Raw genomic sequence first — 16219 nt, forward strand, 5'->3', positions numbered from 1 at the left:
ATGTGAAGCCCCGTCCCCGTAACACTGCTCCGAACCTCTGGATAGTACATCAGCCATGGCCAGAGTCTTGCCTGGCGCATACTCAGCTATAGCATTGAAACGCATGAGTCTCATCAGTAACCTCTGGCACCTCAGGGGCACATTGTCCAAGTCCTTACTGTTCATGAGAGGCACCAGGGGTTTGTGATCAGTGATCAGCCTAAAGCTGCCTAGCCCAAACAGGTATTTGTCGAACCGTTCACAGGCCCACATGCTGGCTAGACACTCTTTTTCAATGTGGGCGTACCTTTTTTCTGCGTCAGTGAGTCGTCTGGAACAGTAGGCCACGGGCTTCCAGGCCTCTCCGTGCTGCTGGAGCAGGACGGCTCCCAATCCGTAGCTGCTGGCGTCAGCTGACACGACCGTAGGCTTGTTGGCGTCGTAGAAGGTGAGCACCGGAGCAGTTGCCAGTGCAGTTTTTAGCTTGTTGAACGCTGTGACTTGCGCAGGTCTCCACAGCCACTCTGACTTTGTCTTTAGCAGCTCGTAAAGCGGCTGGCCCACCGTGGATAGCTCCGGCACGAACTTTGCGAGATAGTTGACCATTCCTAAATATCTTTTTAGTTCGGTCACATTTTGTGGCTGGGGAAAATTCTCTGTCCCGGTGACTTTGCTTGGGTCGGGTATGACACCTGTCTCGTCGATGATGTGTCCCAGGAAGCGGACCTGTCGCTGTTTGAACTTGCACTTTGCTCTGTTCAGTTTGAGGCCCGCCCCTTCAATGACCTTTAATGCTTCGGCCAGGCGCTGGTCATGTATTTCCTCCGTCTCTCCGTGAATCAAAAGGTCATCCATGTAGATTTCCACCCCTTCAAGTCCCGTCAAAGTCTCTGTCATTTTCCTTTGGAAAATTTCTGGGGCGCTTGATATCCCAAATGGGAGGCGGCAGAAGGCGTACCTCCAAAATGGAGTGATGAACGTGGTGAGCTTTATACTGTCTTCATGTAGTGGAATTTGGTAGAACCCGCTTGCGGTGTCCAGTGATGTGAACAACTTGGACCCGGCGAGTCGTGGCATAATTTCTTCCACAGTTGGCAGTACATACTTTTCCTGTTTCACTGCACGGTTCAGCCTCCTGAGGTGTGCACAGCAGCGGACCTCACTCACTCTTGTTGGGTTTGAGCACCGGCACCATAGCAGCACACCACTCTGTTGGCTGTGTGACCTTTTCAATTATGCCTTCCTGTTCCATGCGTTGCAATTCTCTCTTAAACAGTGGAACCAGCGGCAGTGGTATCTGCCTGGCCACATGCACTGCGTATGGCTGGGGATCCTCTTGTAGGATTATTTTCACAGGTTCTGTTTTCACCAATCCACTTGATCCAAAGAGGCTGCTGACCTCATCCACGCGCCTCACCAGGCCCATTCCTACAGCCTCGGAGCGGCCTAACAAACAGTTGCATGTCACCGGAAAGGTGTACTGTCTCTCCTTGTAACTGGTGGTGGCCTCGAAACAGCCCATGCAGCTCAGGCTGCCTCCTGGACTTACGAAGTGTGTGTCTGAAGGTCCAAGCTTTATTTTTGGTCTCATCAGCTTGAATGTGTCCTGATCAATGACTGTAGCATCAGCCCCGGTGTCTATTTTGAAGGTTACTGGCATGTTATTTATAACCAGACTAACAGTCCAATCATCCTGCTTAGATCCAATGCCTACTTCTCCTAGAAAGTAAAGCTGCTACTCTTCAACCTCTCTCACTCCCTTTGAAAGGCATGCCCGTTCCCAATGTCCCCGTTTGTGACATTTATTGCACTTACTCTTTAATGCAGGGCAGTGTCTCTCATCAGAGTGTTGGGGCTTTCCACATCTCCCACATTGCTCCCTTCTGTGGGCTGTATGGCTGCTGGTTTCACGTCGTTGCCATTCATTACGTCTCTGTTGTCCCTCCTGTCGTCCTACTGCATCGACGTTAGCCAGCGGTGCCTCCGGCCGGTTAGCCTGGAGATTAACCTGTCTCGTTACCTCCTCCACCTGGCGCGCCTCCACAATGACCGTCGCCAGGGTTAAGTCCGCTGTGAGTTGAAACCGGCGGGAAAGCTCTTTGTCCCACAAACCCACGACAAGGCGATCTCTGATATGCTCTTCCCGCTTGTCGCCAAAATCACAGTGTCCAGCCAACTCGTACAACCGTCTGATATACATCTCCGCTGTTTCACCTTGTTGCTGGTCCCGTTGGTAAAAACAGGCTCTCTTGTGAATAAGGTTGCGCCGGGAACAAAGTAGTCATCAAACTTTCGCCGTACTGCATCATACTTCGTCTCGTCCCCTTCCTCGGCAAACACAAATTAACTGAATATCCTTTCAGCCTCGCTGCCCATCGCATAGATGAGAGAACTCACTTGAACGTCGCCGTCATCCTTATTCAGTTTTGTAGCCAACCTGAAGCGAGAAAATCTCTGTTCCACTCCGGCCATTCACCTGGGCTGTCAAACTTGAATTCACTCGGTGGATTAAACTTTTTTTTTCTTTCTCTGCGCCGACACCCACGTTTTTGACCCCATGTAAAGTCTGTAGAACTATGAAATAATAGTAGTCAGTGGGTTCTTTTTGCATCAAATCAACTCGTAGTCTTTATTCTGAATTTCTCCAAGCGCGCTCAACCACAACTGACGTGAGGACGTGGATGCATGCCCCCGTCACCCCGGGCACACACAACTCTTAAAGGGAACCCCGGCTATTAAGACATGTAGGTCTACTGCTAGGGTGAGGCAAAAATCTTATAGGGAGCGATCAGACCTTGCCCGCCAAATTAAAGAGGTCGATGAAGAATATTCTCGGACTAAATCCCCAGATCTTTACAAAAAGCGGCTAGAACTTAAAACTAAATTTGACCTGCTTACCACTCACCCAATTGAACAGTCACTTCTGAAAAGTAAAACCAGGTTTTATGTTTATGGAGACAAATCTGACAAATTATTAGCCAACCAACTTAAAGGCTCTAAGGCTAAACAAAATATTTCTAAGATTCGATTACCAAATGGCCATGTAACTACAGACCACTTACTCATAAATGAAGCATTCAGGGACTTTTATACCCAGCTATACACCTCGGAATCTCAGACTGATCGAGATGAGATTGCGGACTTTTTAAATAGTCTTAGTATTCCCAGTCTTTCACCAGATCTAAGGAAGACATTAGAAGAACCGATATCCCTGATGGAAATTACTCGAGCCATTTCTTCACTGCAGTCGGGTAAATGTCCTGGCCCTGATGGCTTCCCGGCGGAATTTCTAAAGAAATTTTCTACTTTGCTTTCCCCATTGCTATCTTCAGTTCTTTCAGAATCCTTCAGCCACGGTTCCCTCCCTCCTTCTTTTTCGGAGGCCTGCATCACCCTCATAGCTAAAAAAGGGAAGGATCCTACTGAATGCGCCTCCTACAGGCCCATCTCCCTCTTAAACACAGATGCTAAAATCCTAGCTAAAGTCCTAGCCCATAGGCTGGAGAATGCCCTCCCCACAATTATATCTGAAGACCAAACTGGCTTCATTAAAGGTAGGCAGTCTTACTTCAACACAAGGCGACTGTTCAATATTATCTACTCTGCCTCTGAGGCTATCCCTGAATGCGTTGTCTCTCTGGATGCGGAGAAAGCATTTGATCGCGTCCAATGGGATTATCTCTTTGCTGTGCTGGACAGGTTTGGTTTTGGTCCGAACTTTGCTCTGTGGATTAAACTTCTCTATTTACACCCAACAGCCTCAATTCGTACTAACTCTCAACGGTCAAAACCATTTAATCTGCATCGTGGAACCCGTCAGGGGTGCCCCCTTAGTCCCATGCTTTTTGACATGGCTATCGAACCGCTTGCCACAGCGCTCCGATCTTGTGAGGACGTGTCCGGTATCTGGAGAGGTGGCAGGGAACATAAGGTCTCGCTTTATGCCGATGACCTCTTGCTTTTCATCTCTCACCCTCTGGCCTCATTACCCCCTGCGCTGTCACTTCTCAGTCAGTTTGGGAAACTCTCAGGCTATAAACTGAATCTCAGCAAAAGTGAGCTTTTCCCTACCAATCTCGAATCGCATGCTTTAGACCTTTCCAATTTTCCCTTTAAAATCGCAAATGACAAATTCTCCTATTTAGGCATATCTGTGACAAGGAAACACAAAGACCTGCTCCAAGAGAATCTTATCTCATTGTTAAATGAGACCAAACAAACCCTTACACAATGGTCACCCCTGTCAATGTCTCTTGTGGGTCGCATCAATTCAGTCAAAATGACCATTTTACCTAAATTTTTGTACCTTTTCCAGACCTTACCACTCTTTATTCCTGGTTCTTTTTTTCAGTCCCTTGACTCAGTTATATCTTCATACCTATGGCGAGGTAAACGGCCACGTTTGAACAAAACTCACCTTCAAAAAATTAAGTCTGCAGGTGGTCTGGCCCTCCCAAACTTTCGTTATTATTATTGGGCTGCTAACCTGCGCTGCCTTGCATTCTGGTCCTTCTACTGCGACGGCGCTGACCGCCCTGACTGGGTGGCGATGGAGTTACATCCAACTGATGACCTGTCAATTCCTGCCCTACTCGGCTCCTCACTTCCACTTCCTTCACTTAAATCAATCAAAAACCCAGTGGTTAAACATTCTCTTAGAATTTGGGCCCAATTTAGGAAGTTTTTTGGTTTTCACAGCTTCTCTCTTCTTAGCCCCATTGCATCAAATCACTCTTTCAAACCATCCCTTGAGGACCCCACCTTCCAGGAATGGCACAGGAGGGGTATGATTCGTTTTAGAGATATGTTCATAGACGGCACCGTGGCATCTTTTGAGCAGTTAAGTAGTAAATTCAGCCTTCCAAAATCACATTTCTTTAGGTATCTTCAGGCTAGACATTTTGTTCTTTCCCAGACACCCAGCCCTGGTGCATCGATAGGCTTGACCACAGTTGACAAAGTTCTTGCCACAGACCCATTCAAAAAGGGGCTCATTTCGTCTTTCTATGGCATGTTGCTGGATCTTAGGAGTGCCCCTACAGATAAACTCAAAGCAGCATGGGAGCAGGACTTGGGGCTTCCCTTATCAGAGGATACCTGGGAGTCTATACTCAAACTGGTTAATACAACCTCCCTGTGCGCACGTCACTGCTTAATTCAGTTTAAAGTGGTACACAGGGCTCATATTTCCAAAGCAAAGTTATCCTCCATGTACCCAGATATTAGTCCATACTGTGTAAGATGTAAAGTAGCAGAAGCCTCTCTCATCCATATGTACTGGTCCTGCCCATGTCTAAATAAGTACTGGATGGAAGTATTTCATACTCTCTCTCTGGTGCTTAAAATCAGATTAGAACCAAACCCACTGACTGCCCTGTTTGGGGTCATGGAGGGAGGAAGGAAGTTAACCACTGCACAGGGGCACACTTTGTCTTTTGCCTCCCTTTTGGCTCGTCGGGCAATTCTGTTCAGGTGGAAGGATCCCTTCCCTCCTACTCGTGCACAATGGCTGGAAGACATCATGTCCTGCTTAAAACTGGAGAAAATTAGATACTCGCTTCAGAAATCAAATAAGTTCCAGAAAGTGTGGGGACCTTTTCTAGAAGCATTCCAGACCCTGTGAACTATACTTCATATTTCTTTTGTATTCCTAGTGCAGGCTTTTGATGATAGAGTGACCTCATATTGTGATTAGTAATCTGGCAGTGACATGGGAGGGATTAGTTTGGTCTGTAGTTTGTTTTTGTTACTATTTTATATTTTTTCATACTGTTTTAATTGTTTTTTATATTTTGTACACTGGTGTATGCTATGATTAACATGCCCATGCCTACTCAAAATATTTGTAATCGACATGCAGCATTTCACCTTTTTTACTTTGTGAAAATTCCAATAAAAAGATCTTGAATTAAAGACATGTAGGTCTTAAAAGATAAATGTTGGTATCAATTATAACAATGTGATATAAAAAACCTTTTTGATATCTTCGTTTTTATAAAATTTGAAAATATAATTTAACTCGTAGGTCGCCATTGTTGTTTACACCGCAATGCACTCTGGGCAGTGACGTCACACGGTGGCACCTGCTGGCCCCCGAACACTGTTGTGACTGTTCAACCAGATAATCCAGACGCTAAACATGTCATCTGTTCAGCCGTTATAATTTGAACCCGAGCGCAGGGTCGAGGAGGAGGACAACATTGAAAACCCATCTCAAAACGAGCCAAATGAAGACCAAGAAAGACGGGATGAGGCGAGAGTGGGACAAAATCAATGGTGTCTGTGCAGCAAATGCGTCTCGATGCCAACAGAAAAAGAGAGCGTTTGCTGTCAAGAGCTCGTGTTTTTGTCAGCACCTGTTCACGGTAAACTATTGTGTGATAAAACGTATTCCAATATCAATAATTTTGGAGATTATTAGCATCCACCGCTGTCCCTTTATAAATCATTAGGACAGTGGCGCCGCCAGGATTCAATTTCGTAATAGGCACAGAAACAGTCCGTCCACTGCTCTATACGGCTAATTTCGGAGGCTCTAACCCTTTATATAGCGCTGGATGACCAACCACTGTCAGTTGGAGAAGACGAAGGATTTCACCGTCTTCTCGACGCACTCGAGCCGCGATATGATGTTTCATTGATATGTTATATGTCTGATATTTTCTTAAATGTGAAGACAGTGCCAGTGTGGAGACTAGATTATTTTTTGTTTAAAAGTTATTCTACTCATTTTATTTATTTTTATTGAATTTATCTGTTGCAAATAAAACCTTTTTATTACTTACTTTACTTTACTTTCAATTCATTGCATTTATCATTGCATTTTTAGCCTAGTTATTTTTGTGGTAGAAGTATCGTATCTGTACTCGGTATCGGCAAGTACACAAATTAAAATACTCATACTCGTTGGTAAAAAAATGGTATCGGGGCATCCCTAATAACAATGATCACCATCTGAATTTGTCAGTGTTTAACAAGTTCAGCTGTGAAACTGTTAGAAAAGGGTCATTGTCATGTGTAATACTGACCGCATGGACGAGGCTGAACACAGTCAGGCAGTGACATGAAGTTTTATTTGGATTAGAGGGATCTCAGATGGAAAATGGTCCAAAATTGCTGATAATTGACAATCCAGTTGCTAGTACATGCAGTACGTCTCAAATGATCAGTGTTTTGGTTATGAATGCTTCCAGTCTTGTAATTAGTCCTCTGTTCTGTTTCACTTGTCTGTCTCATTTTGAAGAGCCATTCTCCCACGAGAGCTCATTAAAGTGTAATTTGCTCGTCTTTGTCTACAGATTATGTGCCGCTGCTTTTCTGCTCTGGAGAATTCTGTCAAAGAAAAGATCTCCATGTACTGCCATGTAGAACCTGAACAGGTGAGGTAAAGTACGTGAGCTCTGATGAAGCAGAACCCTGGCCAACCCTAAACCCACTGACCTGTCTCTCGCTCCAGGTCATCTGTGTGCACGACGTCTCGTCCATCTACAGAGTTCCTCTGCTGCTGGAGGACCAGGGCGTGGTGAGCTACCTGAGCAGGAGACTCAACATGCCCATCGATGCCAAACCCGGGAAAATGCTGACAAAGTGGAAGGAAATGTCAGACAGGTGAGTCATCACGAGGGGTCAAAGATACATTTACAAAATCTGGCTGGAGCCAAAACGCCCCTGTGGGTTTTTTTTCTTGTCATGCTGTGTTTTTGCACCCTGGAGAAGGTCAGATGTTGATTGCCGTGTTGTCCTCAAAGGTCAGACCGGCTGCTGGAGCCCTGCTCTATAGCTCTGGTGGGGAAGTACACCAAGTTCTCCTACGCCTCGGTTATAAAGGCTTTGGAGCACTCTGCGCTGGCCATCAATCACAAGCTGGAGGTTAAGGTATGTACGCTGAGGCTGCTTTCAAAGCTGTATAATGCACTTATATTATTTTTCTTTATTTTTCCGAGTCATGTATGTGGATGTGTGTTTGTGTGCGGCTGCTGCAGCTGCTGGTGTGTGTGTGTGTGTGTGTGTGTGTGTGTGTGTGTGTGTGTGTGTGTGTGTGTGTGTGTGTGTGTGTGTGTGTGTGTGTGTGTGTGTGTGTGTGTGTGTGTGTGTGTGTGTGTGTGTGTGAGTCTCGCGTGATTCAAAATGGCAGACGAGATTAGAGATAAGAGTGCGTGTGTGTGGGGGGGTTAGTAGGAGAGAATGAGAGGAGAAAAGTAAAACCCAAGACACTAGAATAACTTCTCACCTCCAGAAAACCAAGTTATTCTGATGTTCCCCACACAGGGACGCACCAATGTGAAACTAACTTTACATGTGAAGGTCATTCAACTGAGAAATGAGGAAGGGCTTTGTTTTCTCTTGTGGAAAAACATGTCATCAAGATCCAGCAAAATGGATGCAGCAGTAGACAAACAATGAAAAAAACATACATACTTAAACTAATAACACAGTTGTGACGGGATCAGCGGTCCGGCAAAACTAAGCTAGTTAAACGTGTTAACTCTAACTCAGGGCCGCTACCACCAGCCCCGCGGTTGGCTGTGCTACCGCCCTGCGGCTGCTACCGCCGGCCCTGCGGCTGCTTCCGAGGGCACTTTTTCTTTAATTTAATTGTTTAATTGATTTTTTTTTTTTTTATCCTTGAGCGCTTGCAACATTAATCCCAATAAACAATACACCCAAAAAAATAAAATCTGCAGTGAAACCACACCACTTGGACTAAAGAGAGAGGCATACTCCATCACCTCTGCATTACCGTCGGTTACTGTTCATGTTGAATTATATATTTAGTAACACAATACTAAACATGCCCTGCGATGAACTGCCGAGCTGTCCGAGTGTTGCCCTGTCGATCATCAGTCTATGGCCTGGAATAGCTGGGACAGACTCCAGCAGACCCCCGGGAGATCGAACAGGGGGAAGCAGGTAGAGAAGAAACACCAATTCTCTCACTATTCCAACAGTCTCCGTTTTATTTATGTGTTTGCATTTTGTGACGAACACAAATACCATCTATACTAGGGATGGGCAAAGCAAGAAAAGCTGATACACATATTTCTTAAACACACAGACCCAGACGAAACAGAACTTCTATGTGAGACCACAAAGAGACACTTTCCTCATGTATTCATTTCTCAAGAGGAGCAAAAGGCTCAGTGAATTTTTCAAGTCAAGTACGTCATGTGTGCCATCATTTTGCCATAACCCTTTATCTCAGTACATAGATTCAACGCATCTGGAGGAGCTGGAGGAGCCGGTGAAATACCACGAGGCGTGGCAGAAACTCTGCAGCTCCCAGTGAGTTCTGCACACAAGGAGGATGTTTTAGTGAGCAGTCCTATGTGGGCGTTAACAGAGCCACTTTCATCACCTTCTGTCCACAGCGGCGTCCTGGTTCCAGGAGGTTTTGGTGTGAGAGGAACTGAGGGAAAGATTCTTGCCATCAACTGGGCCAGAAAACAGAAGAAGCCTTTCTTAGGTAGAGGAGCTCTTCCTGGCCCGTTGTTGGTTTTAATGCTGCTGTACACCAGCCGTAGCTGAGGTTAACATGACGGGCTTGTGTTTCCACAGGGGTCGGTCTGGGGATGCAACTGGCGGTGTGTGAGTTTGCCAGGAACGAGCTTGGCTGGACAGGTAACACTTATGCTCCTGAGCTGAGCTACGTTCACTAATAGCGCTTTTATACTAGTACCTACTCAGCCCGAGTCGACTCGCCTTGGTTTGGTTATTTTCCACTAGTGGTCTAATGTGCCGATTAGATACTTTTTCTGTAACTACTCTGCCGAGGTTCTAAGCGGCTGAGTCGGGCTACATCTGACGTCATGACACTACAGGCCACCGATTGGTCGGGGGGTTGGAGTCAGACGTGTGAGTCAGGAGGCGGAAATCAGCAAAAGAGACACTCGCGGCTTCTTGTTCATTTTATTCAACAGGCAATGGCAGCAAAAGTCTGTTTGGTGATCCAACTCTGAGGTGCAGATGTTCATAAACCTAGTGGCTGAGGAGAGAATTAAAAAGGGATCTAGACGGGCGATAAGGAACGACCAGATCTACCAGGAGCTCTGTCACTTCATAGCTGCTCCCAGCTGATTTTTCAGCAGCGCAGAGACAAACGAACAAAAAGAAAAAGCGATGCCGCTTGAAGCTTCTTTCACTCTAATTTTTTAACTTGATATTGAACACAAGTCAGAGACCCAGGTCCTCCAGGTTCTACATCTTGTTGTTGACTTCTTCGTTTAGATCACACAATCAAATACGTCACAGCAGCTTCACTCCAACCTCCTACTTCTGATCTGGGTGTTGAAAAGAAACGAGGGCGAGTCGAGTCGGGCTGAGTAGGTACTAGTGGAAAAGTGCCATAAGATCACCGTATTTTCGCGACCATTCGGCGCACCGTGTGAAAAGGCGCACCCTCATTTTTGTGTGTCATTTTTGGATTTAAAACACACATACGGCGCACCGACCCAAAAGGCACAGTCTACAGACACGGAGCTGCACACACACGTGCCGCAAAACACACACACCCCCTGCAGAACACACACACAAGCACACAAGAGTGCTTATTTAAAAATAGAGCGGAGCAAAACTTAGTTTGATTGTATTTTATTTCAGTTTTTACATTAATCAAACCCTTCAAAGTCCCGTCTCTCCCCGGCGCGGATCCCGTCTTTCCCCGGAGCGGACCCTGTCTTTCCCCGGAGCGGACTCCGTCTTTCCCCGGAGCGCATCCTGTCTTTCCCCGGAGCGCATCCTGTCTTTTCCCGGAGCGGAACCCGTCTTTCCCCGGAGCGGACCCCGTCTTTCCCCGGAGCGCATCCTGTCTTTCCCCGGAACGGACCCTGTCTTTCCCCGGAGCGCATCCTGTCTTTCCCCGGAGCGGAACCCGTCTTTCCCCGGAGCGCATCCTGTCTTTCCCCGGAGCGGACCCCGTCTTTCCCCGGAGCGCATCCTGTCTTTCCCCGGAGCGGACCCCGTCTTTCCCCGGAGCGCATCCTGTCTTTCCCCGGAGCGGACTCCGTCTTTCCCCGGAGCGCATCCTGTCTTTCCCCGGAGCGCATCCTGTCTTTTCCCGGAGCGGAACCCGTCTTTCCCCGGAGCGGACCCCGTCTTTCCCCGGAGCGCATCCTGTCTTTCCCCGGAACGGACCCTGTCTTTCCCCGGAGCGCATCCTGTCTTTCCCCGGAGCGGAACCCGTCTTTCCCCGGAGCGCATCCTGTCTTTCCCCGGAGCGGACCCCGTCTTTCCCCGGAGCGCATCCTGTCTTTCCCCGGAGCGGACCCCGTCTTTCCCCGGAGCGCATCCTGTCTTTCCCCGGAGCGGACCCCGCCTTTCCCCGGAGCGGACCCTGTCTTTCCCCGGAGCGGACCCTGTCTTTCCCCGGAGCGGACCCTGTCTTTCCCCGGCGCGGATCCCGTCTTTCCCCGGAGCGGAACCCGTCTCTCCCCGGAGCGCATCCTGTCTTTCCCCGGCGCAGTCCGAATTTCCAGACCTGTCTCAGCCACTTGATCATCATCCTTTCATCCAGCCACCCCTTTTCATTCGCCGTTATAATGACTCCGACTGGAAACGTCTTATGCAAAGTTTTTCTTTTAAAAATCAGTCTCTGTCCATCAGCGAGGCAGGCAAGCGCAATATAAATGAGCCGCGAAACACACACACGCGCATGTCGGGGATCCGGTACCGGGGAAAGTAGCAGTAGCATTTCAGCCGGATCTGCCCCCAGGGATGCGGCGATCGGACCCCGCAAACCCACGGCAGGTTCATCCTCGGTTCCCGACATGCAAAACACACACGCGCTGCAGAAAACACACACACAAGTGTGCTTATTTAAATAGAGTGGGAGCAAAACTTAGTTTGATTGTATTTTATTTCACTTTACACATCAAGCAAATCCTTAAAAGTCTTCATCATCTGTTCCCGCATTAAAAAGCTCAGTGGATGGTCTCATTCACGTCCGCAACTCACGGGGGCTTCACCCGACCCCTTCTCTTTTTACCGTTCTCATGGTGGCCAGCCTTACATTACCGTAATTCAGGTAATAGACACGGCGCACCGTTTCATAAGGCGCCCGGCACATTTAAAAAAAAATAAAAAAAATGTATGTGCGCCTTATGGTCGCGAAAATACGGTACGAGTAAACCTGCACCCTGAGAGCGGAGAGCTCTGCCAGGAACATAAGGCACTATCAGGTCTTGTAAATACTGCGGAGCTAAGCCGTTTTGGGCTTTATATGCAAGTAATACAATTTTAAATTGGATTCTGAATTTTAGTTTATAGTTTTTGTTTGGATCCCCATTAGCTTCAGAAAAACTGCAGCTGTTCTTCCTGGGGTCAGACACATAATATACAGTACATTACAACAGAAATTAAAGAGGTAGCATATAAAAAAAGAAAGGAAAAACAGAAAATTAAGTCATTCCGTTTAACATTTAGATATAAATAAAATCAATACATATTCATACATTTTACAACATCAAAAAATTCAAACCATGTATAGTTCATCATAGTTTGCACCAATAACCATTTTAATAAATATTCATTTATTTATATTATATATCTGTGTGTGTGTGTATGTATGTATGTGTAAGTATGTATGTATGTATGTATGTATGTGTGTGTGTGTGTGTGTGTGTGTGTGTGTGTGTGTGTGTGTGTGTGTGTGTGTGTGTGTGTGTGTGTGTATGTATATATATATATATATATATATATATATATATATATATATATATATATATACATACACATGTATAACAATATCATTTGATTTCTTTTATGTTAATAGTTTGCTTAAAGTGTTTGGGAAGTGGGTTCCATGCAAACGTAGCTCTGTACATCACCGTTCTTTTCCCATAGTTTGTTTTTATTTTTGGCAGTGAAAAGTTACCTCTGAGAGCATGTCTTGTGCTGTAGGGTGTCCGTTGTAGGTAAATGGTCTGACGTCGTTATCATTGTTTTTGTATAGTTTAAATGTCATGAATGAGCCGTGATCAATCCTGGGGTGACTTGTGTGCGTTTCCCTCCTAGATGCCAACTCCACTGAGTTCAACCCAGAGACGAAGCATCCTGTGGTACGTTTCCAAACATGATGCTATTATTCCTGCATATCGTGCATAGCCTGCACAATTGTTGATTCATACTTTCTGATTTCACGATCCCAGGTGATTGAAATGCCAGAACACAACCCCGGTCAGATGGGTGGCACCATGAGGCTGGGGAAGAGACGGACCCTGTTTAAAAGCAGCAGCAGCGTCCTGCGTAAGACCGTGATTCAGGTTACCGTATTTTGACGACCATACGGCGCGCCATGTGGAAAGGCGCACACTCAGTTTTTTGTGTAATTTCTGTATTTGAAACACACACGGAGCACCGACCGAAAAGGCGCCGTCTACACACACATGGAGCGCCGCCTTACAACAACACACACATGCGCGCCGCACAACACACACACACACAAGCATACAAGTGTGCGTATTTAAAAATAGAGCGGGAGCAAAACTTAGTTTGATTGTACTTTATTTAAAGGGATTGTGACATGAAAAACACATTTTTCTTGATTTTTTGTGTTTTGTTGGGTGTCTTGACATCAATTACACCCAAAAAACAACGAACTTTTAACATTCAGTGTATTGTGTGCTTTCTGGGATTTTCCGCATAACTATGCAAAAACGGCGCATGTGGTTTGGTGGCGGGCCGTGACATAAAGGGCCGCTAAATCACCGCCCCCTCCACCCAGCTCCCTGCCTCCTCTCCTCTTCAGCGCACCATAAAGGCTGATTTATGGTTCCGCGTTACACCGACGCAGAGCCTACGGCGTAGGGTTACGCGGCGACGCGCACCATACGCTGAACCCTACGGCGTAGGCTCTGCGTCGATTTAACGCAGAACCATAAATCAGGCTTAACACGGAGCTGTTTAGAGCCTCTTCTGTTGTCATCACCGGAGGACAACTGCTAAGAAGACCCGCGGCCACTGACTGGACTTAAGATAAGGGGACACTGCTGCTTGCATGCCTTTATTTTTATGATTGTTTGCGGTGGACTACTTCGCCCTGCTGCTTTTCCGTGCATGCTTCGCCTGTCGCTCCCGGCTTAACTCTCCGACGCCGCTGTTAGAAGTCCGGTTCGGTGTGCGCATGGACTTCATCCCCGGGCTGTAGTCGCCCTGTCTGGGCTGTGTGTGTGGGTGTTTGTGGTTCGGTGTGCGCGCGTGTGTGTGGAGACGCCGGCAGAAGTGTGTAGCAGTTGGGTTGGAGGAGGTTTGGAGGAGGAGCGGGACAATGATTGACAGGAAAGGGGGAAGAGGAAGCGTTTTTCACGGCGCAAAAAAACACCGTCATAAAAAGCCAGGAATGGAAGTTTTTCTTGTTAAAACCTTTTAGACACATTTGAGGGATGTTGGCCAAGACTTTTAATAGTGTTAAAAGCATTTTAAAAATGATGTCACAATACCTTTAAGTTATTACATTAATCAAACCCATTGAAATCTTCATCCTCCGTTTCTGCAGGTGCGCTAAATCAAATATGCAACAGTTGTCAGAACTCAGCATGTTGGGCTTCATCCGAGCTTGATCGCGCTGAGACCGGGAGAACTGCTCAGCGCTGCGACGGGCACGAGCCAGGCGCGCAGCTCTGGCCATGCTGAGCAGCCGAGTCACTTTCCGTGCCGTGCGGCACCTCGGAAATGATGCCGGCTTTTGCGAAAGCTCGAACAACCGTCCAGCCCAGCAGACACGTCAGCCCACGCAATCAATCAACAGTAAACGACGGTGCCCGCCGCTCGAGCAGCAGCCGACCTCCCAGCCCGCGTGGACGCGCCGGCTGACCCTCGGTCGGGCAGTTCCTCCGGCCCCGCCTCTGCGGCGCAGCTCCCCCGGGAGCCGCGTCTCCTTCTCGGTAGCGAGCCCGAGTCGCCCCATCCGCCCCAGGTGTCCCGCCACGGAGTCGCCGCCGGGCAATCACAGGCAATTCACGCGCCCCCCTTCCCCCTTTAGCGTTCTCATGGTGTCCTCAATTACGTCCGCCTTACAATAATACAATGGCCGCATTGCTTCATTGGGCACGCGGTACATTAAAAAAAAAAAAAAGAAAAGGCTTTTATATGTGTTTATATGTGCCTAATGGTTGCAAAAATACGGTAGCTGGGAGCAGCAGTGGATGTGGGTGTCCTGCTCTCACAGATGTTCTGTGTTCCAGGGAAACTTTACAGAGATGCAGAGTATGTGGAAGAGAGGCACAGACATCGCTTTGAGGTAATGTTGACTTCTCAGGCCGTCATTGAGCTTTCTTTATTCGGATTTTTCTAAATAATTCTGCATATCTTTACAAAGGTCAATGCCGAGCTGAAAAGCCCCTTTGAAGACAAAGGCTTTCACTTCGTAGGTCAGGATGTGGAAGGAGAGAGGATGGAGGTGATAGAGCTGGATGGTAAAGAAACCTACACCTGAACTACATTTACTGTTTGAACCTCCAGAGACCCAGTGCCATTTTTTTCTTTTGTTGTTTTGGATCCCAGTTAAGTAATTAAATATTCTGAAAAAGACAACACGACGTGTGACGTCCACGTACGTGTATGCCGGATCTTGGGAGGTTAAATATCATCAGGTCCTTTACACTCTCCATAAATCTTGTTTTCAGATCACCCGTACTTTGTGGGAGTGCAGTACCACCCTGAGTTCACCTCTCGTCCCATCAAGCCTTCGCCTCCTTATCTCGGTTTGCTCCTGGCTGCTGCAGGGAAGCTGCAGAGCTACTTACTGAAGGGATGCCGCTTGTCTACACGGTAACTGGATGGCCTTTTCTCAGGCCTCATTAGTCCATTTACTTTTTGAAAGGTAAAACCTTCTCCCAGCGATGCCTGGCCTCCACAGTACCTGGCCAGTCTGACCCTGGAGACTGAAGATTTCTGATGTGCTGCACACTCCAGTTTCTAAATGCAGCTGTTGTAGGTCAATGTAAATAAACAAAAAGTATTTGGAAACCGAAACGTAGTTCCAGATTCGCTTCATGAGTTGTAGGTCTCTATGTAGCTGTTCTGAATTTAGAAAGCCAGAGACATACTGGCCGGTTGCATGTTTTTAAATTCTGAATTAATTATTTTGAATTAAATAATTCAGAATGAAACTATTTTCCTTGGAGTTTACATGGAAATAGTAATTCCGAATTGAGGTTTACATGGAAAACACGTCTGATCGGCTTTATCCAATTCCGCTTAAAGGTATTGTGACATCATTTTTAACATGCTTTTAACACTATTAAAA

At 46.9% G+C, this 16219-nt stretch overlaps 1 protein-coding gene across 1 annotated transcript in view; it reads left to right on the plus strand.

Moving 5' to 3' along the window:
• LOC133460571 (CTP synthase 1-like) overlaps positions 1–16219 on the plus strand; it is a 34926-nt gene that overhangs the window by 14343 nt on the left and 4364 nt on the right. Inside the window, exons 8-18 of the mRNA XM_061741211.1 lie at positions 7278–7358; positions 7436–7587; positions 7728–7854; positions 9182–9261; positions 9348–9442; positions 9535–9597; positions 12988–13031; positions 13122–13218; positions 15156–15211; positions 15290–15386; positions 15597–15741. Of these exons, the coding sequence (XP_061597195.1) occupies positions 7278–7358; positions 7436–7587; positions 7728–7854; positions 9182–9261; positions 9348–9442; positions 9535–9597; positions 12988–13031; positions 13122–13218; positions 15156–15211; positions 15290–15386; positions 15597–15741 (1037 nt within the window). The remainder of the gene's footprint in view (positions 1–7277; positions 7359–7435; positions 7588–7727; positions 7855–9181; positions 9262–9347; positions 9443–9534; positions 9598–12987; positions 13032–13121; positions 13219–15155; positions 15212–15289; positions 15387–15596; positions 15742–16219) is intronic.

The sequence above is a fragment of the Cololabis saira genome, chromosome 15 (assembly GCF_033807715.1).
Source record: "Cololabis saira isolate AMF1-May2022 chromosome 15, fColSai1.1, whole genome shotgun sequence".
NCBI classification, from domain to species: Eukaryota; Metazoa; Chordata; class Actinopteri; order Beloniformes; family Belonidae; genus Cololabis; species Cololabis saira.